The 17199-nt window shown below is 67.9% G+C and overlaps 7 protein-coding genes across 7 annotated transcripts; 5 read left to right on the forward strand and 2 right to left on the reverse strand.

Moving 5' to 3' along the window:
• Positions 1 to 71: 71 nt before the first annotated feature.
• On the forward strand, positions 72 to 4619 carry FA09DRAFT_327585 (hypothetical protein). Its single transcript, XM_025741453.1, has 3 exons — positions 72 to 607; positions 812 to 1430; positions 1517 to 4619. Exons 1-3 carry the CDS (start codon positions 215 to 217, stop codon positions 4543 to 4545), a joined length of 4041 nt encoding a protein of 1346 aa, XP_025601147.1. The 5' UTR covers positions 72 to 214; the 3' UTR covers positions 4546 to 4619.
• A 249-nt stretch (positions 4620 to 4868) lies between these two features.
• Positions 4869 to 7067, forward strand: FA09DRAFT_304067 (hypothetical protein). Its single transcript, XM_025740458.1, has 6 exons — positions 4869 to 5163; positions 5232 to 5238; positions 5291 to 5377; positions 5434 to 5722; positions 5779 to 6697; positions 6757 to 7067. Exons 1-6 carry the CDS (start codon positions 4908 to 4910, stop codon positions 6858 to 6860), a joined length of 1662 nt encoding a protein of 553 aa, XP_025601148.1. The 5' UTR covers positions 4869 to 4907; the 3' UTR covers positions 6861 to 7067.
• Positions 6910 to 7997, reverse strand: FA09DRAFT_358225 (hypothetical protein). Its single transcript, XM_025744930.1, has 4 exons — positions 7610 to 7997; positions 7489 to 7560; positions 7246 to 7439; positions 6910 to 7198 (listed from the first exon to the last, which is right to left on the reverse strand). Exons 1-4 carry the CDS (start codon positions 7987 to 7989, stop codon positions 6954 to 6956), a joined length of 891 nt encoding a protein of 296 aa, XP_025601149.1. The 5' UTR covers positions 7990 to 7997; the 3' UTR covers positions 6910 to 6953.
• A 151-nt stretch (positions 7998 to 8148) lies between these two features.
• On the forward strand, positions 8149 to 9105 carry FA09DRAFT_117160 (hypothetical protein). The gene has a single exon (XM_025739016.1). The coding sequence runs from the start codon at positions 8256 to 8258 to the stop codon at positions 9033 to 9035; it is 780 nt and encodes a 259-aa protein (XP_025601150.1). The 5' UTR covers positions 8149 to 8255; the 3' UTR covers positions 9036 to 9105.
• Positions 9106 to 9436: 331 nt separating this feature from the next.
• On the forward strand, positions 9437 to 11919 carry FA09DRAFT_117260 (phospho protein phosphatase PPZ). The gene is made up of 6 exons (XM_025739017.1): positions 9437 to 9788; positions 9855 to 10875; positions 10945 to 11370; positions 11430 to 11473; positions 11531 to 11607; positions 11662 to 11919. The coding sequence occupies exons 2-6, from the start codon at positions 9903 to 9905 to the stop codon at positions 11711 to 11713; spliced, it is 1572 nt and encodes a 523-aa protein (XP_025601151.1). The 5' UTR covers positions 9437 to 9788; positions 9855 to 9902; the 3' UTR covers positions 11714 to 11919.
• Positions 11920 to 11987: 68 nt separating this feature from the next.
• Positions 11988 to 14434, reverse strand: FA09DRAFT_327589 (P-loop containing nucleoside triphosphate hydrolase protein). The gene is made up of 8 exons (XM_025741454.1): positions 14114 to 14434; positions 13850 to 14058; positions 13444 to 13699; positions 13320 to 13386; positions 12752 to 13263; positions 12587 to 12694; positions 12447 to 12528; positions 11988 to 12383 (listed from the first exon to the last, which is right to left on the reverse strand). The coding sequence occupies exons 1-8, from the start codon at positions 14400 to 14402 to the stop codon at positions 12125 to 12127; spliced, it is 1782 nt and encodes a 593-aa protein (XP_025601152.1). The 5' UTR covers positions 14403 to 14434; the 3' UTR covers positions 11988 to 12124.
• Positions 14435 to 14688: 254 nt separating this feature from the next.
• Positions 14689 to 16179, forward strand: FA09DRAFT_336272 (hypothetical protein; the record flags this gene model as incomplete). Its single annotated transcript, XM_025743868.1, has 5 exons — positions 14689 to 15202; positions 15262 to 15452; positions 15504 to 15915; positions 15973 to 16043; positions 16105 to 16179. The coding sequence occupies 5 exons, from the start codon at positions 14689 to 14691 to the stop codon at positions 16177 to 16179; spliced, it is 1263 nt and encodes a 420-aa protein (XP_025601153.1).
• Positions 16180 to 17199: the final 1020 nt, after the last annotated feature.

Below are 17199 nucleotides of genomic sequence, written 5' to 3' on the forward strand. Positions count from 1 at the left end.
AGGCGCCAGGCGCCAGCGAGGTCGGGTGCGTCTTGGCTGTCCGGCGGTCTAGTTGCTACCTTCCTTCTCGCCCCTCCGCATCCACCTTCGCCGTCGCGCTCCGCACGTCGGCTCATCCACACCTCGCACCCCTCGCTGCGCTCTGCATCTAGCCGCCGCGGATCGGGCGCCTCCTTAGCGTCCCCGCGCCCGCCCTCATCGGTGCGCCTTCGCCATGGCCATGCGTGCGCCCTACGCCCCGGCCTATGCCGGCGGCGCAGGCGGCGGCGGCGGTGGTGGTGGCCCCTCCCGCGGGCCGATGAGTCCGCCTGGGATGCAGCCCATGGGCGCACCGCAGTCCGCACCCGCACCAGCCGCCGCTCCACCACACAAGGGCACGCTCGCGCCCGGCACTCGCGTGCAGGTCGGCGCGCTGGCCGTCGTCGTCGTCAAGTACCTGGCAGAGGGCGGCTTCGCACACGTCTACCTCGTGCGCTCCTCACAGCCGCTGCCGCTGCCTGCTGCTGCCGGCGCGCCACCGGGCGCCGAGTACACGCACGTGCTGAAACGCATCGCGGTGCCGGACAAGGAGGCACTGGCGATCGTGCGAGGAGAGGTTGAGGTGCACGTGAGTGGCTCCCAGAGGAGACAAGGAGGCGCTGCATCGAGGGCGTGGCACTCAGGCTCTGCCCTGCGCGGGCGGGAGCGCCGACCGAGGTACGGACCAGGCAGCTGGAGCCTCGTGCTGCGGCCCTGGCGCTCTCGGCACGCTTCGCGCTCGCTGCAGATGACCTTCCTCCGCCGTGCTTTGACGCTGACACGCCTGTCTTAGCGGGCGCTGCGCTCGCATCCCAACATCGTGCACTTCATCGAGGCCTCGGCCACGTCGCTGCCCAACGGCGGCTACGAGGTCTTCATCCTGATGGAGTTCTGCAGCGGCGGCGGGCTCATCGATCTCATGAACGCGCGGCTTCGCACACGGCTTGCCGAAGCCGACGTGCTGCGCATCTTCTGCGACGTCGGTGCAGGCCTCAGTGCCATGCACCACGCCTCTCCACCTCTGCTGCATCGCGATCTCAAGGTCGAGAACGTGCTTCTTGCGCCCTCTACACGACCAGGAGGTGCCACGTACAAGCTCTGCGACTTTGGCAGCACCACTCCGATCCTCTCGCGTCGCGCTCCGCGTTCGGCAGATGAGGTGCGCCGCCTCGAGGCAGAGCTCAACCGCACCACGACGCTGCAGTACCGCGCGCCAGAGATGGTAGACGTGGCGCAGCGCCGCGTCATTGATGAGAAGGCAGATGTGTGGGCCATGGGCGTGCTCCTCTACAAGCTCTGCTACTACACGACGCCATTCGAGGAGAATGGCGGTGGGCCACTTGCAATTCTCAACGCGCGCTATCGCTTTCCAAGCCAGCCGGCGTACAGCGATGGCGTCAAGGCGCTTGTCGGTGAGTGGTAGCGCGAAGGCCGGGCGTGAAGCGTATGATGCATAGCATGCCTCGTCTGAGCCGGAGCTGACTCTGGCGCTCTGCAGCCTCAATGCTGCAGGAGCAGTCGGCATCGCGGCCAACGATCGACGAGGTGCTGATGCGAGCGCACTCTCTGCTCGGCACGCCGGCGCCCGACAGCGTGGCGCACTACGCCAAGCTGGCGCAGAGCGGCAAGCAGATGAGCGAGCTGCCCACGCTCACGTCGAGCAAGGGCGGCGTCGAGCTCGGCGCTGACGCTGCAGCCCGCGCACTGGCCTCGCAGCAGGCAAAGGGCCGCATTGTGCCCGCGGCGCCGGGAGGCACGTCGGATCTCATCGATATGGCGCCGAGCGAGGAGGAGACCAGACGCGCAGAGGAGGCAGAGGCAAGGCGGCGCGCAGAGGGCATCACGCCAATGCGTCGCGGCAGGCCAGGCAAGACGCCGGGCGCCACCGCCACCAACGGCTCTCCAGCTCCTTCGCCCGCCCCAAAGCCAACGCCTGCGCCGGCTGCGAGAGTACCGATGCAGCTCACAGGCCCGCGCAGTCCCGATCCCTCGATCAAGGTGGCACCAGCCTCTGCAGGCGGCTTCTCCGACACCTTCTCGCCGCCGACAGGCTTCGCCGACTCATTCGCGCCCTCCAACGCTGGCTCGCCTGCTTCCGTGGCTACCACACATACTGCGCCGCAGTCTGCCGGGCTGCGTCTTCCACCAGGCTCGGCGAACGAGCTGCGCACCACGCCGCTGAATCACAGCCCAGCGCTGCCGGGCTTTGGCAGCAATGCGCCTTCGCCGCGAGTCAGTCCACTGCCCTCGCCGGTCGCGCCGGCGGCTCGCTCCGCTCCGTCCGGCAGCGCAGTGCCAGCCGTCAAGTCCAAGGCGCAAGATGACGAGGCCTCGTCACGCTTCCCCAGTGTTGCCGAGCTGGACGCACGCTACGCCTCGCCGCCGGCAGCGGAGCGCAAGGAGGAGCGAGCGCCGCTGCCTGGCATTTCTCAGCGCGAGTCGGTCGGCGCAGTGGCGAGCCGCTTTGCCAGCGGCAGCAGCAGCAGCAGCGCCTCGAATGCGCCCAGCGCTAGCAGGCCGACGGACTTTGGCGCCTCGCTGACTGCGCGCTGGCCGCCGCTTGCGGGCTCTGCATCGCCTCTGGCCACGCCCTCACAGGCGCGCAAGAGGCCTTCGATCGAGCACCGCCACTCAGTCAGCGGCACGCCCGGCTCGCGCACCGTCAGCTCGGAGCGCAAGGCGCCCGAAGGGTCCACTAAGGCGCCGACGCTGCCGACGCGCAAGCCAATGCCGCAGGACTGGCTCACTGCCGAGCTGGACCACTCGGCACAGGCCAGCGGCGAGAGCAAGACACAGAAGCTTGCTGCGCCGGCTGTTGTGCCAGAGAAGGCCGCCTATCGCAGTCCTGCGCGCTACGCTGCCGAGCGCCTGCCTGATGTGGTCACGGACGCGCCGGCAGCGCCGCCGAAGGCAGTGCCGGTGGACGACAGCGACTCGAGCGGCGATGAGGGACCAGAGGAGGTCGAGTACAGCCCGCGGCGGCCCGTCAGTATGGCCGTGTCGCCCTCATATGGCAATGCTTCTCGCTCTGGCAGAACGTCGCCCGGCCGCATCAAGAAGCCCTCGTGGCTTGTCGAGGCCAGCAAGCCGGCCAGCAGTGCCTCACTGCAGGCCGCAGTCTCGCCGCGCCTGCAAGATGCGCCCGCAGTGCCACTTTCGGAGGCGGAGAAGGCGCCCTCGTCGGCGGAACGGGCGCCCTCGCCGGCTTTCGACGTCACCTCGCCCGAGCCGGCCTCCGCTCGCTCGCCCCAGCCGTCTTCTGCTCGCTCGCCTCAGCCGAGCGAGGCGCGCTCACCCCAGCCGGCTGCTGCGCGCGTGCCGGCGTGGGACGAGGATGATGAGGAGATGCGGGCCATGCCGCCGCCGCGTCTCGATGGGCAGTACATCCATCGCGCGCCATCGGGCACGGTGGGCACGCTCATCGACATCGGCGGCAGCCGGCAGGCTTCGTACGACGAGGGCTACACTCAGAAGATTGCTGAGAAGCCTGCCGCGGAGGCTGCTACGCCGCCGGCCGCCGATGCCGGCATCTCTCCCTTTGCGCCGACAGTCAAGCGCTTCGCAGACGCCGCCACGTCGCCGACGATCTCGTCGACCGAGAAAGATGAACGCCGCGCGCCCGTGGCACCCGTGCCGCGCAAGGGCACGGCAGAGAGCATGGTCTCGCGCTACGAGAATCTCACCCTCAGCGGCTCGCGTGCCGACAGCTCGACGGCGGCCAAGAACATCGCGCGCTCGCGCTCGGCCTCGCCGGCGAAGCTGACGTCCCGCCCTGCTTCGCCTGCAAAGCCAAGCAAGCAGGATGATGAGGCGGAAGACTTCAAGTCTCGCTTCCCCAGCGTCGAGGTCAAGCAGCCAAAGGAGCCTCACTCGGCTCCGGCGCGCGCCGCCTCGCCCGCCAAGACTAGCAGCACCGAGAAGGCGTCTCGCCCGCGCGACTTTTCGCCTCCTCGGCGCGCCAATACGCTCGCAGCGCCGGTGCCGTTTGGCAGCAAGGACGGCGACGAGGAGGAGAGCAAGCCCCAAGCGCGGCTGGCGCAGCCCGGTCGTCCGGCGCCCGGCTCGCTGGTGCGCGAGCGGCAGCGCTCCCTCGTGGGCGCCTCGAAGCCGGACGTGATCGTGCCAATCATGCCGCGCGCCACTCGTCCTGTCTCCTCGCGTCCGGCCCCGCAAGCGAACGCCTCGCTCAAGCCATGGGAGCGCGACGCGGCCGAGCGCGAGGCGGCGAGCAAGGGCGGCGTGGTGCGTGGGCGCGTGACGGCTGCTTCGCCGCGCGACGACGACTCGGGCGGCGAGGGCTTCAGCGGCGTCGGACAGCTGGTCTCGCAGTGGCAGACGAATGCAGCGAACGGCGCGCGCGGCTGGGGCAAGGTGGGCGAGCCACGACGCCTGCCGGGCAACCCGGCCGAGGCAAAGCTGAGCAGCGAGGCTGCCGCTCGCGTCAATGGCGAGGAGAGCACGACGCTGCGGCGCTCGAGCACGATGAGCCAGCTCAACTCGGGCCGCCAGCCGGGCCGCGATGTCTGAGAGGGCCGGCGCCCATGTAATGCCTGTGCACGGAATAGATGACGAACGAGCGCCCAAGCTCTTGATGAACTGGAGCAGCGTGTGAGCCTGGAGGAGGTGGGGCGTGGAGGACGGCGAGGGGCCAGGCCGAGCTCGACCGAGGGCGACCGGCGCTAGCGGCGCAACTGTGCGGGGGACTCGACTTGGCGCAGAGGCGGCCGGCCTGCAGCAGCTCTCCAGAGGTGCGTCACCGCAGCAGCGCCGCTCCGGCTCGGAGGAATTGCCGCGCCGCCGCGCGCCTCGGGTGGAGGGCCGATCCTTCAAGAGCTCGCCGCCCAGTCCTTCGGCCCGCTCTCTCTTCTTCACCACTCACCACTCACAAGATGCTCGCCTCGACATTCTCCGGTCTTGGCGCTCTGCTGCTCGCCGGCCTGGCGGCAGCACAGACGCCCGAGTCGGCATGCCGCAGCTCCAATGGCTCGCAGCCCTTCGACGGCATGTACCGCGAGGCCGCGCGCCCTCAGATCCACTTCTCGCCGTCGTCCGGCTTCATGAACGACCCGAACGGCATGTTCATTGCCAACGGCACGCACCACCTCTACTACCAGTACAACCCCAACTCGACGGTGGCGGGTAATCGTGAGCAGCTGCGTACACTGGTCTGCCAAGCCCTGATGCTGACGCCGTCTCGTTCCCTCTCTGCCAAGAGCACTGGTGAGATTTTCTTTCGCGTCTGCCTGCTTTTCCGAGGCTGAATCTCTCGTAGGGGCCATGCAACGTCGCCTGACGGCTACGAATGGACAAACCAGGAGATCGCGCTGGCGCCGGAGCGCGAGGGCCAGGGCATCTTCAGGTGTGTCGGGTGCCAGTCCTGCGAAGGAGACCAGGTTGCTCACTCCAGCTCCACAGCGGGTCTGCCGTCATCGATGTCAACAACACAAGCGGCTTCTTCGACGGCACGGTCGCCGCCGAGACGCGCATCGTCGCCATCTACACGCTGAACACGCCGACGGAGCAGACGCAGGACATTGCATACTCGCGCGACGGAGGTTACACCTTTACCAAGTACGAAGGCAACCCGGTCATCTCGATCAACAGCACGCAGTTCCGCGACCCGAAGGTCTTCTGGGACGCACAGGCGCAGCTCTGGGTCATGGCTGTTGCGCACACGCAGTCCTGGGAGATCGGCTTCTACACTGTGAGCGCTTTGTCCCCGGGTCCGATCGCTCTGGCTGACTCCGCACGCCACACCAGTCTCCCGACCTCAAGACGTGGGAGGAGCGCAGTCGATTCAGCAGCGGCCTGCGAGGCTACCAGTACGAGTGTCCGGACCTGATTGAGGTCCCTGTGCAAGGAGGTCCTCACGACGGTCAGCGCGCCAAGGTCCTCGTCGTCAGCATCAACCCCGGCGCGCCTCTGGGAGGCTCCGTGACGCAGTACTTCATCGGCGACCTGAACAGCGGCAGCGATGGCTTCGAGGACTTCACCTTCCGCACCAACGACACGGCGGTGCGCTTCACCTCGTTCGGCAAGGACGAGTACGCCGCGCAGAGCTTCTACAACTCCGGCGACGAGGGCGCCATCTACCAGGCGTGGCTCGGCAACTGGCAGTATGCGCAGGCTGTGCCCACCGCAAACGCCACGAGCGGCTGGCGCAGCGAGCAGAGCTTGCCGCGCCGTCTGCGCCTCGAGTGGGTGCAGCAGAATCCGCAGACGTGGGCCTACGTGCTGGCGCAGGAGCCGCTGAGCTTCGGCTCGCTGGCCGGCACCGATCTGGCGCCGTCCAACGTCTCCGGCAACACGACGGTAGCCCTCAACGGCACGGGCGCCTTCGATGTTCGCGCCCTCTTCTCGCTGCCCGCAAACGCCACCGTCGAGCCGCGCGCCAACCTGCGTATCCGCACGCAGGGCGAGGGATTCCTCGACATCGGTGCCGACTGGGCTGGCGACGGTGCCACCGTCTTCGTGGACCGGCGCAAGGCTGGCACAGAGTGGGCGGACACGAACCACTTCTTCACCGACCGCATGTCGGCCAGCCTCATGCCCGTGCCGCGCGTCGCCAACGACTCGTCTTCCGACAGCCTCATCGAGGTGCGCGTCGTCATCGACCGCATCGTGAGCGAAGCCTACTACAACAATGGCACGAGCGTCGCTGCCGTTCTGACCTTCTGGGGTGAGTCGAGGGCTGCGCACACACAATGACAAGGCAGCTGCTGATGTGTGCTCTGCCAGACAACGACGAGGTGCCGTCATTCGTCGACGTGACGACGAGTAGCTCGCAGCTCAAGCTCGAGAGCCTCAGCGTCGTTCCGATCGCTAGCGGCTGGAAGTGCTGAGCGAGTCTGCAGTCTCTCGCACACGGGCAAGCACGGGTGAATGCTACTTCTCAATGTCGATCGCCTCGTGGTATACAGTGTGTCGCCCATCTCTCACTCGGAGCTGCCCTCGCGGAACTCTCGCTTCACAGCCTCCAGACGCGCCTCGTACTCCTCCTCGCTGGGAAAGAGGCCACGTGCGCCGTAGCACGCCACGAGCTGCCACGGCAGCGCGAGGTAATCGTCGACTTGCAGACCGAACTTGGGCTTGTCGGATGAGCCGGCGCAAAGAGCATCGACTTGCGCAAGCAGCGTCTGTGCCTGCTCGCTGGGGTGCAGCTTGATGCATGCCTGCAGCGCTGTTGAGCGAGTCAGACGATGTTGCGAGCAGCGCCGCACTACTCACGCGGACGAGGATCGCGACCGAGAGCATATAGCGCCTCTGCTTCACGCAGTTGAGCCTTGGCGCACCGATGCTGCCACTGCTTGAAGTATGAGCTTCCCGCATGCGCCATCTCTGCCTTGCTGAGGCCGCTGCACTTTGCCGCCTCCACGAGCGCCTCGAATGCCCGACGCGCGTCGTAGAGCGCTTGCTCCCACCTGAGCAAGACGTCAGCGTGGTGCAGAAGAAGAGGAGAATGGCACTCACAGGTGGCAGCGGGAGGCGAGCAGGGCGCGATTCAGATGGAAGGAGCCGTCGGGCACGGGCGCTTCGTGAATGCTGCTCGGCTCGTCAGCGCATGCCACGCCGCCAGCTCTAGACGACTGACCAGGCAGTGTAGTACAGATACGCCTCAGCGTAGCTCTTGCGCTCGAATGCTTCGTTGCCGCGCTTCTTGAGGAGCTCGAGCCGTTCGCTCAGCTTGCGCGACGCCGACGCAGCAGTCGACGCCTCGCTTGGCGCAGGTGACTGTGCCGGCGAGGGCTTGCGTACGTTGCGGTCCACCGAGACGCGCGGCTCGAGGCCGATGTTGGCGGGCAGAGGTGCGAGAGGAGAGGCGCGCGCTGATGAGGAGCTAGAGGCGGAGGAGGAGGAGCCGACAGCGCGAGCGGCTGCGGCGACGCTGGCGGAGGAGCAGCCGGCGGCGGTGAGCCTTGCGGCGCGGCTGGAGCGCGGCGTGCTGCTGCCGCTGGTGCGGTCGGCGGGCATGATGGAGGTCGAGGATGAGGGTGGGAAGGAGAGGTGCGAGGCGTGCTCCTGACTTGAGTGCTCGGCACGGCAGCGGGCGCAAGGCGGCCCATGCGCAGCCAGGGACGGGTCACGTCGCCCAGATTGCCTCTCAGGGGCCTCCCGCCGCCATCTTACGGCCGGCGAGAGGTTGTGCCAGATCTGCCGCATCTGCCTCCGTCGCGAAGTGACGAATCTGCTCCACAGAACCGGCTCAAATTCACCTCACAAGCGAAGCGAAGCATGCGATGTCAGCCTCGGAGGCGTGCAAGGACGTTCCGCGAAGCGGTGCACAGCGCATGCAGGCCGGCGCGCGTCCTTCTCCACGCGCCGCGCGACCGTCGTTCCCACGTCCGAGCGTGAGCTCGCTGCTATCTACCTTCGAAGAGCTCACGCACTCAAGCCGCGAGCAACGCCCACCACGCACTCCCCGCCTCTCCGCCTATCGGCGCCCAGAAAAGCACGGGAGGGCGCGGCGCAGCAGGGCGCCCACTGGTGCGAGAGAATGCGCGCCGTGGCGGCCTTGGCGCACTCGTCCATCTCGAGCTCTTTTCGCCCTCACGGCGGCCGCGATAGCTTCTCGGCTTCCGTTCTCCCCCGACTCGGCGCTCAGCAGCATGCAGGCACCCGATGCGAGCTGCGTCTGCGGCGCAGCACTGCCACCTCAGCATGCAGCGCCTCCTGGCCCACGGTGCGGCGCCCTCCTGTGCTCCACGAAGCCCTCTCGCTGCGGCGCACGGCGCTCTGTGCATTTTGAGCGCGTGCACGGGTGCAAGCGGGTGCTCAGAGGGCTGCGTGCTTTGCTCAGGTGTCGTCTGTGCGCTGTCCTCTTGCACGCACGCAAGAGCTCGATCTCGGGGTCCTCGCGCGTGACACCGGCCCGAGCTGACGGCGGGACGCTAAGCAGGCAGTGCAACGGGGCGCGGCGGGCCTCGGATGTCGAGGCAGCCGCCGCCGCCAGCAGTAGCAGGGCTCAGCTGACGCTGCATGGCTTGCCGAGCCCAGCCGTCGCATGCTCTCCACGGTGAGGTCGCTTCAGCGCACCTCGTCTCACCCTTGACGCCGGAGTGGAGCTCAGCGGAAGCCGGCGGCGAGGCGGGAAGCATGGAGTGCAGCCTGCACCGCCTGCGCCGCTGCAGCTGCGAGATGCACACGGGCCGCAGCGGGCCGCAGCGCAGCCAGCGCGCAGCGCACGGCGGCGGCGGCGGGAGCGCGGCGAGAGGCCAAGGCTTGCCCCGCCTTCGCGCGCGCCGAGCGGCGGGCAGGAGGCGAGAGGCCGGCGCGCGGCGCTGCGGTGCCGCTCTGCTGTGCCGCGTGCTGCCGCTGCGCCTCTCTTCCAGTGCCGCCGTGGCGCGCGGCCGCCTCCTCGGTGCTCGTCGCGTCTCGCGCTGGCGGCGTGCGTCGCACGGTGGCCTCGCCTCGCCTCGCCGGCTGCTTCTCGACGCGCACCTGCCTCCTCGCCCCGCCCTCCGCCCACCCTCGCTCTCTGCGCCCAGTCGTGCTCGTCGTCCGTCGTCGCTCCTTCTCTGCACCTCGCGCCTGCGCTACACCTCTCCTTCTCCGCCCGCTCCAGAGCTGCGTCTGCGCCAGCTCGGCGTGCTCCTTGCCCCTGTCGCTCTGCAGCAGCGCCGCTTCTCCGCCCACGTCGCACCCGCGGCCACGCCATCGCAGCAGCCCGCTCGTCCTGCGCACGCCGCACTTGCCGCTCCTCAGCTTGCCGCCTCCGCGCTGCCAGCTAGAGCGCTCCTCTGCGCCCGCTCCGCCCGCCTCCGCGCTCGTCCGTGAGTCCGGGACGCTCGCACCGCGGCGCTGCACCCGGCCGCCGGCGCGTACTCACTCTCCTCCAGCTGCCTGCACTCTGCACAGCTGCCTCGCGCCACGCGCCCGCCGCCAGCATGTTCAAGTCCTTCGGCAAGATGATGGGCGGCTCGTCGAAGAAGGGCAAGAAGTCGGGCGAGTCGAGCGACTACGGCAACGACGACAGCGGCAGCGTCGCCGCGTCGCAGGACAGCTTTGGGCGCTCGAGCAAGGCGCGCGACTCGGTCGCCTCGACGGCGGCGGCGTCGGAGAACGGCAACGGCAAGGGCCGTGGCCGCAGCGGCAGCGCAGCGACGGCGGCCGATGATCCCGCGCACCCGCAGCGCATCGAGAAGCACGGCGGCCTCAGCCGGCACGAGAGCCCGCTGCCGTCGCCGTCGGGCTCGCAGGCTGATGGCCTCAACGGCAACGGCATGCCCAACACGCCGACGCCGGGCCGCAGCGACAGCGGCGAGTCTCCAGCGCCCGGCGGCTCCGCAGCTGCTCAGGCCGCTGGCGCGGCTGCCAATGCGCCCGCCGGCATTCCCACGACGCAGACGATCCTGGCGAATCCGCTTGGCGCCTCGGGCTCGGTAGTGGCGCCGGCCTCGGCAGGCGCACGGGGCTCCATGGCCGGCAGTGCTGGTGCAGGCGCAGGCGCAGGCGCAGCTGGCGAAGGGGTGCGCACGTTTGACATCGACGACATGATCACGCGGCTGCTCGAGGCGGGCTACTCGACGTCAAAACTGCCCAAGCCGGCACTCAAGAACGCCGAGATTACGGCCGTCTGCACGGCTGCGCGCGAGGTGTTTCTCTCGCAGCCGACGCTCATCGAGCTCTCGCCGCCCGTCAAGATTGTCGGCGACACGCACGGCCAGTACCAGGACCTGCTGCGGCTGTTCGAGATGTGCGGCTTTCCGCCGCAGGCAAACTACCTCTTCCTCGGCGACTACGTCGACCGCGGCAAGCAGAGTCTCGAGACGATCCTGCTGCTGCTCTGCTACAAGATCAAGTACCCCGAGAACTTCTTCCTGCTGCGAGGGAATCACGAGTGTGCCAACGTGACGCGAGGTGAGTGCGAGGGGTGCTGTGCTGCCGGCGCCCCTGCGCGTGCGGCGAGGCTGACTGCGCCTGCGGCAGTGTATGGCTTCTACGACGAGTGCAAGCGGCGCGTCAACATCAAGATCTGGAAGACGTTCATCGACGTTTTCAACACGCTGCCCATCGCCGCCGTCGTGGCGTCCAAGATCTTCTGCGTGCACGGCGGGCTGTCGCCGTCGCTCTCGAACATGGACGACATCCGGCGCATCGAGCGTCCGACGGACGTGCCCGACTACGGCCTGCTCAACGACTTGCTCTGGAGCGATCCGTCAGACACGGCGCTGGACTGGGAGGACAACGAGCGCGGCGTGAGCTACTGCTTCGGCAAGGCCGTCATCCAGCAGTTCCTCGCGCAGTACGACTTCGACCTCATCTGCCGCGCGCACATGGTCGTCGAGGACGGCTACGAGTTCTGGAACGAACGCACGCTCGTGACGATCTTCAGTGCGCCGAATTACTGCGGCGGTGAGTGCGGCACGCGGCCCGGGGGTCGTGCGCGGCAGCTGACGCGCGCCGTGCCGCAGAGTTCGACAACTTCGGCGCAGTCATGAGCGTGTCGGAAGACTTGGTGAGGCGCCGCAGGGCCAGCTTGCGACGATTCGGCGCTGACGCCGGCCACCCCCAGCTCTGCGCATTCGAGCTGCTCAAGCCCCTCGACGGCGCGGCGCTCAAGAAGGAGATGGCACGGAGCCGCAGAAAGTCGTGAGTGCGCCCAGCCACGGCCGTAGCCCTCGCCTCTGACGCTCGCACCTGCAGCTCGTCTGCTGCCACGACGCATCAATCGCCGCCGGCACGAGGATCCTACTGAGCATACACGCCTCTCGTCTTCGCATCTTCGCGCACGATGCAGCCTTGCGCCGCAGCTCCACCGCGCGCAGCCTGCGCGGAGCTCGCGTCCCTGCCGCCGTGCGCCAGAGCCGGCAAGCATGCCTCGCCCATGCGTCGCATTCCCAGCAGCATCTCGACCGAGGCGTTGCATCGCCATTGCACGCGCCGGCCTCGTCACTGCGCACCGCCGCATTCTCGCATCGCTCTCGTCCAGCCACGCCCACCCTCCTCTCTCACCCCTCAGTCCCCAACCGTTCTCTCCGTCTCGTGTTCTCCCACCCTCTCTCTCTTTCGCCGCAGGCATGGCCTGCCGCATGCCGCCGCACATCCCACATCTGCAAGCCTCGTCTGGAGAATGAAAAGTCATTGAACGAGAGCGCCTCCGCCGCGCCTACGACTCCTCGGCGGCGGCGCCAGCAGCGAGCTTGCGCTTCTTCGTCTTGGTCGGCGGCGCTGCCGGTGCCTCTTGCTCGCCCGGCTGGGCGGGCGCCTCGCTGCTAGCAGCAGCGGCAGTCCGGCGCTTCGAGGCGCGCACCATGTCGGCGCGCTTGTTGGCCGTCTTGCGGCCGAGCGTCGAGCCGGCAGCGACGCGCACGTCGATGCGCTCGGGCGCCTGTCGCTTCAGCTTGTTGCGTGCGTTCTGGCTGGACCTGCGGAGACGATGAACGTCGTCAGCATGTATCTGGACGCGCATGGCCAGAGCTGCGACGCACTTCTTCAGGCTGAGCATCCACTCTGGCACCTCGGCGCCCGAGTTCTTCATGATGTTGGCGATGCTGCGCAGATGCGGTGCGTCTAGAGAGGGCGTGTCAGCGTGTGCAGGTCACTTGCCAGTGCGACGCGGGTGCCTCACCGTCCTTGGTGTAGAAGGTGATCGCCTCGCCCTGCCGTCCCGCACGGCCACTACGTCCGATGCGGTGGATATAGGCCTGCGTGCTCTGCGGAAAGTCGTAGTTGATGACTGGAGCGGCCGGCGATCAGCTGCGAGAACGCCTGACATGCCTTCGGCGCAGCTCACCTAGCCGGACGCCCTTGAAGTCGATACCGCGGGCCAGTAGCTCCGTGCAGATGAGCACCCACACGTCGCCGCGCTTGAACGCGTCCACGACGGCATCGCGCTGAGCACGCGGCCGCTCGCCGTGGATCACATCGACATGGAGGCCGTCGTAGACAAGCTCCTGGAAGAGCTCGCGGGCGCGTGCAATCGACTGCACGAACAGCAGCGCTGGCGGCTTGAGCTTGCCCTCGTGAACCAGCGCGCGCAGAGCATGCAGCTTGCCCTCCTCCGAGCCGACGTAGGTGAGCGTCTGGTTGATGCTCTCGTTGGCTGCATCCTTTGTGCCGACAATGACGCGCACGGCATCGACCATGAACGTGCGAGCCATCTCCTCGACGCCAGCTGGCAGCGTGGCTGAGAAGAGCGCCTTGCGCAGCTCGGGATGCGAGCAGGCGGCAAGGACTGCGTCGGTCTGCTCAAGAAAGCCCTCCTCAAGGAGGCGGTCAGCCTCGTCGAGGACGAGATGCCGCACACTGAAGAAACTGGTCAGTGCATCGTTGCTGCGCGCCACCCGAGCTGCGCAACTCACCCTGAGAGATCGACCTCCTTGGCCTCAAGCGCGTTCACCAGACGCATTGGCGTCGTGATGAGGACGTCTGGCGCGGTAGCAGGTGAGCACAGCCTTGCCACTCATCCCTTCAAGAGCCGCTCACCAAAAATGCCCTTCTTCCCCTCGCCCTGCTTCAGATTGCCCTCATTCGCCTTCGTCAGCACGCAGGCGCGCACTCCGCGCGGGCCGGAGATCTTGCGCAGCTGATCGTGGATCTGCGTGGCCAGCTCGCGCGTCGGCGCCACAATGAGCGCACGCACAGGTCCCGGCTTCGGGCCGCGCAGGTGGTGCAGCAGCGGAATGAGGTACGCCATCGTCTTGCCGGAGCCAGTCGGTGCGCCAGCGAGCAAGTCTCGGTCCTGCAAAGCAGTGATCAGCACTGAGCCGCGCAGGTCACTCTTTCGCGGTCGCCAGCAGGAGCTCCTGCGGCACGGCCCTACCACCTCCATCAACTAGCGCCCTCTCACGCTGCCGCTCAAGCTAGCCGCCGTGCCGGGCACCAGACTCACATCAAGCAGCACTGCGCTCGCTGCGCATTGCACAGGCGTAGGCGCAGCAAAGCCCGCCTTTGCTGGTGCTTGCGCCAGCCACTCCGGCGCGTTCCAGCGAGAGGAGAGCTCAGCCCAGGATGCGAGCGGCAGGGGCGCGTCCGTGCCCGTCAGCTTGAGGCGGTGCTCCTTGAGGAAGGCACCGACCGTCGCGCGTGTCAGGGGCTCCGCTGGAGATGCAAGTCAGCGTGGCCCTGCAGCTGCAGCCGCCCGTCGTGTGCTCACTGGCAGTGCCACTGTCTGCCTCAGGCTTCGCCTTGCCCTTGCCCTTCGCGTCGCCGGCCTTTCCAGCAGCAGTTGCTGGCTGCGCAGAAGCCCCGCCGAAGAAGTCGAGATCGGCAGGCAGGCTCAGCTTCGTGCCCGACGAGCTGCCGGCCTTGCTGCTGCTCGACGACGCCGCGGCCGCGTCCGTGGCGGGCGCGCCGGTGAAGATGCTGACGTCGTCTGCGAAGCGGCGCTTGTCGAAGCGCGCGCCACCGCCGCCGCCTGCGAGTAGCCTGAAGACGTCGGACATGACAGCGTGCTGCGGGAAGAGGGAAATGGGTGTGGTGCGGAAGGAAGCAGCCTCGTCCGCTCGAGGCTCCGCCAGCCTAAAAGTTGGCGCGCGGTGCGGTCACGTGCAATTGCTCCCACGCCAGCAACCCGCGGATGTATGCGCCTCGGCCACCCCTTGCCAGACAGCCTCGAGCGCCGCTCGCTCGATCCTCACCACCACCACCCTTAGCATGACTCGCTGAACCTTTTGCATCGTAATTTCCACTCTTCGTATCCGCCTCGCCCACCACACGTCTCTGCCTCGCATGTCGTCGTTCGACGTGGACGACGAGTCGCTGCGCGCCTTCGCCTGCACAGGCGGCGCGATGCCGTCTGGCAGCGCCAGCCAGGGCCTGCTCGAGCCGCTCGAGCTCTTCGGCAGCCAGTCGCTGCTCTCCCACTCCTTTCCCACCAGCGCCCAGCCGAGTCCACACCCCGGCGGCTTCAGCGCTCCCTCCCCGCGCGCACCACCTCGCCCGCCAGCGTCCACCTCGCTCGCAGACTCCCTCTCGCAGTCCCGCTCACCAGCTCCTCCCCTTCTGCATGCCCTCGTGACGGCATCTGCACCGCAGCATGGCAGCTCGGCGCCTTCGCCGCATGTGCGCCTCGGAGAAGTGCGGAACCTGCTGCTGGGCGAGGTGCGGACACTGCTCGCCTCGCTCGAGTCGGGCGTGCAGGGCGCGATCCGAGGCCTGCAGGACCAGCTCGAGATCTCGAGCCGCGACAGCCTCGAGGCGGCACGGCGCATCAAGGACGACCAGTATGCGCTCCACCGCCTCGGTATCGCGCCCACCCGGTGCAAGACGTCTTGAAACTACACTGACACTGTGCGCCTCCAGTGCGCCGAGAAAACCAGGAGCTATTGGAGCAGATGCGAGAGCAGGGCGAGAGCGCGACCGAGTCTCAACGCGCCGTCAGCGTCGCCGTTGCACGCGTGCAGGAGATCGCTTCGTCGTGCGAGGCACATGCCACAAGCACGGCCGCGAAGCTCCAGGCTCGCCTAGCTGCCGTCGAGTCGCTGTTCGAAACGGTGAGAGCCTCTGATGCCTCCCGATCGAGCTGCCACTGATCTCTCTCACAGCGCTGCACCAGTCTGCAAAGCTCTCAAGACGCGCTCACGGAGGCAGTCTCGCGACTGGAGAGCACCACTGCAGCAGCACATGCCGATGCGCAGCGACACTACGCCGCCAGCAGCGAGACGGTCTCGCTCGAGTCGGTGCCGGGCCTGCGCGGCATCGCGGCGCTGCTCTCGGCGCTGCCGGCGCAGCTGAGCACGCACATCGAGCAGGTGAAGCGCGCCGCTGAGGCGGGAAGCGTCTCGACGACGTCGTCGCATGTCGCTCCGTCAAAGACGGCCGAGCCGGAGCCGGCCGCACTTGACCTCACTCGAGGCGACGATGCGCACTCGGACGAGCCAGACATCAGCGTCACTCGCGAGCCAGAGCCGGACACGAGCGTCCAGCCGTCTGCTCCAGCAGCGCTTAGCCAGCGAGGTGCGATGATGCTTGCAAGACGAACATCTGACGCATCTGACACCTCTCCGTCTGCAGGCCAACTTGGCCACGGCCAGCGCCGGCCTGTGCGGCCATCGCTGAGCGGCGTGACAGCGCCCGGCTCTCAGGTGCGCCGATCGGGAGCTTCTGCGGCCGAAGCAGCTCGCTTACCACCGACGATTCATGCAGAAAAAGCGCCGCATTCTCCTTTCCGACGAGGACGAGCCGAGCGGACGCAGCCGTGCCTCGCGTCGCTTGCTCTGAGAAGGCGAAAGCAAGCGCTGGAGGGGTGACGCGCACGAGAGCGAGCGAGTGGCCGTCCGACGGCTCGCGTGTGGGACTGCATCATGGTGCAGGCATGCTCACTGCGACGGGAGGCACAATCAGATGCAGATGCTTCAAAGCGAAAAGCGAGATGCCAAGCGGCGCAGCCGGCGCGCATTGGCGGCGGCTGCAGCTGCAGAGGCAGCGTGCGGCCGCACCCGGCGGCGGCTGCAGCTGCAGAGGCAGCGTGCGGCCGCACCCGGCGTCGGAAGCCGCAGCCGGAGGACGCGGCGCGCGCAAGAGCAGCCGCGGGAGAGAGGAGCGCTGCCCGCCGACGTGTGGAGGTGCGTGCCAAGAGATGCGCTTGCTCGTCAAGGGCGCACACTCGAATGCAGCGGATCAGCACTCGTCCCGATGCCGATGGCGCTGCACATGTTGCATGGGCACTAGACTGCCTCCGCACCTGCTCTCCTGCGGCTGCTGCTCCTCGTCCACGCTCCCCTCGAGCCTGCGTGCTCGGCACTCCAGCCGCAGCATCAGCACTAGCATCCAGGGCCAGCCACTTGCGTGGGGCCCTTGGCCTGGCCCTATTCATCCGCTGAAGGCGCGCCGGCCGCAGCATCGGCGCATGGACATCTCGCCGGGCCCGCGAGCTTTGACCGCCTAGGAACGTCCGCGGTGCTGTCACGGCACGACGGGCGGCAGCCAGCCGGCTGCAGGTGCTGTCCTGCGTGCTGCGGTGCACTCCTCCGCACGAGACACCTCCGGGCCCGCAGCAGCAAGACTTGACGTGCTCCTCCGCGCGGAAGCCCTCCGGCTCGCTTGACCGAGCAGCCGTGCTGACAAAGACGCAGCCGCAGCGCTGGCGGCCCATGAGGTCGCCGTTCCTGAGATGCCAGCCCTGGCGCACGGATGTGCTCCCTGCGCTGCGAGTTGCACGTCTAGCCTCGCACGCCTTCGCTCTTGCAGCGCACACTCGCACAGCCACGCACAAGCAGAAGCTGAAGGTGCAGCTGCAGC

Source organism: Tilletiopsis washingtonensis, assembly GCF_003144115.1.
Source record: "Tilletiopsis washingtonensis strain MCA 4186 unplaced genomic scaffold FA09scaffold_2, whole genome shotgun sequence".
Classification (NCBI taxonomy): domain Eukaryota; kingdom Fungi; phylum Basidiomycota; class Exobasidiomycetes; order Entylomatales; genus Tilletiopsis; species Tilletiopsis washingtonensis.

Bases quoted from the DNA above. Each gene is read 5' to 3' on its own strand.
- FA09DRAFT_117260 (XM_025739017.1), top strand. From the start codon at position 9,903: ATGTTCAAGTCCTTCGGCAAGATGATGGGCGGCTCGTCGAAGAAGGGC. The intron at 11,371-11,429 runs GTGAGTGCGGCA...GCCGTGCCGCAG, and splicing joins TGCGCCGAATTACTGCGGCG to AGTTCGACAACTTCGGCGCA. The intron at 11,474-11,530 runs GTGAGGCGCCGC...GGCCACCCCCAG, and splicing joins TGAGCGTGTCGGAAGACTTG to CTCTGCGCATTCGAGCTGCT.
- FA09DRAFT_327589 (XM_025741454.1), bottom strand. From the start codon at position 14,402: ATGTCCGACGTCTTCAGGCTACTCGCAGGCGGCGGCGGTGGCGCGCGC. The intron at 13,700-13,849 runs GTGAGTCTGGTG...ACTGCTTTGCAG, and splicing joins CGAGCGCAGTGCTGCTTGAT to GACCGAGACTTGCTCGCTGG. The intron at 12,384-12,446 runs GTGCGTCGCAGC...TCGTCTCCGCAG, and splicing joins TGGATGCTCAGCCTGAAGAA to GTCCAGCCAGAACGCACGCA.
- FA09DRAFT_117160 (XM_025739016.1), top strand. From the start codon at position 8,256: ATGTCAGCCTCGGAGGCGTGCAAGGACGTTCCGCGAAGCGGTGCACAG.
- FA09DRAFT_304067 (XM_025740458.1), top strand. From the start codon at position 4,908: ATGCTCGCCTCGACATTCTCCGGTCTTGGCGCTCTGCTGCTCGCCGGC. The intron at 5,723-5,778 runs GTGAGCGCTTTG...ACGCCACACCAG, and splicing joins GGGAGATCGGCTTCTACACT to TCTCCCGACCTCAAGACGTG. The intron at 6,698-6,756 runs GTGAGTCGAGGG...GTGCTCTGCCAG, and splicing joins TGCCGTTCTGACCTTCTGGG to ACAACGACGAGGTGCCGTCA.
- FA09DRAFT_327585 (XM_025741453.1), top strand. From the start codon at position 215: ATGGCCATGCGTGCGCCCTACGCCCCGGCCTATGCCGGCGGCGCAGGC. The intron at 608-811 runs GTGAGTGGCTCC...CGCCTGTCTTAG, and splicing joins GAGGAGAGGTTGAGGTGCAC to CGGGCGCTGCGCTCGCATCC. The intron at 1,431-1,516 runs GTGAGTGGTAGC...GGCGCTCTGCAG, and splicing joins TGGCGTCAAGGCGCTTGTCG to CCTCAATGCTGCAGGAGCAG.
- FA09DRAFT_358225 (XM_025744930.1), bottom strand. From the start codon at position 7,989: ATGCCCGCCGACCGCACCAGCGGCAGCAGCACGCCGCGCTCCAGCCGC. The intron at 7,561-7,609 runs GTCAGTCGTCTA...CGAGCCGAGCAG, and splicing joins TATCTGTACTACACTGCCTG to CATTCACGAAGCGCCCGTGC. The intron at 7,199-7,245 runs GTGAGTAGTGCG...CTCGCTCAACAG, and splicing joins CGGTCGCGATCCTCGTCCGC to CGCTGCAGGCATGCATCAAG.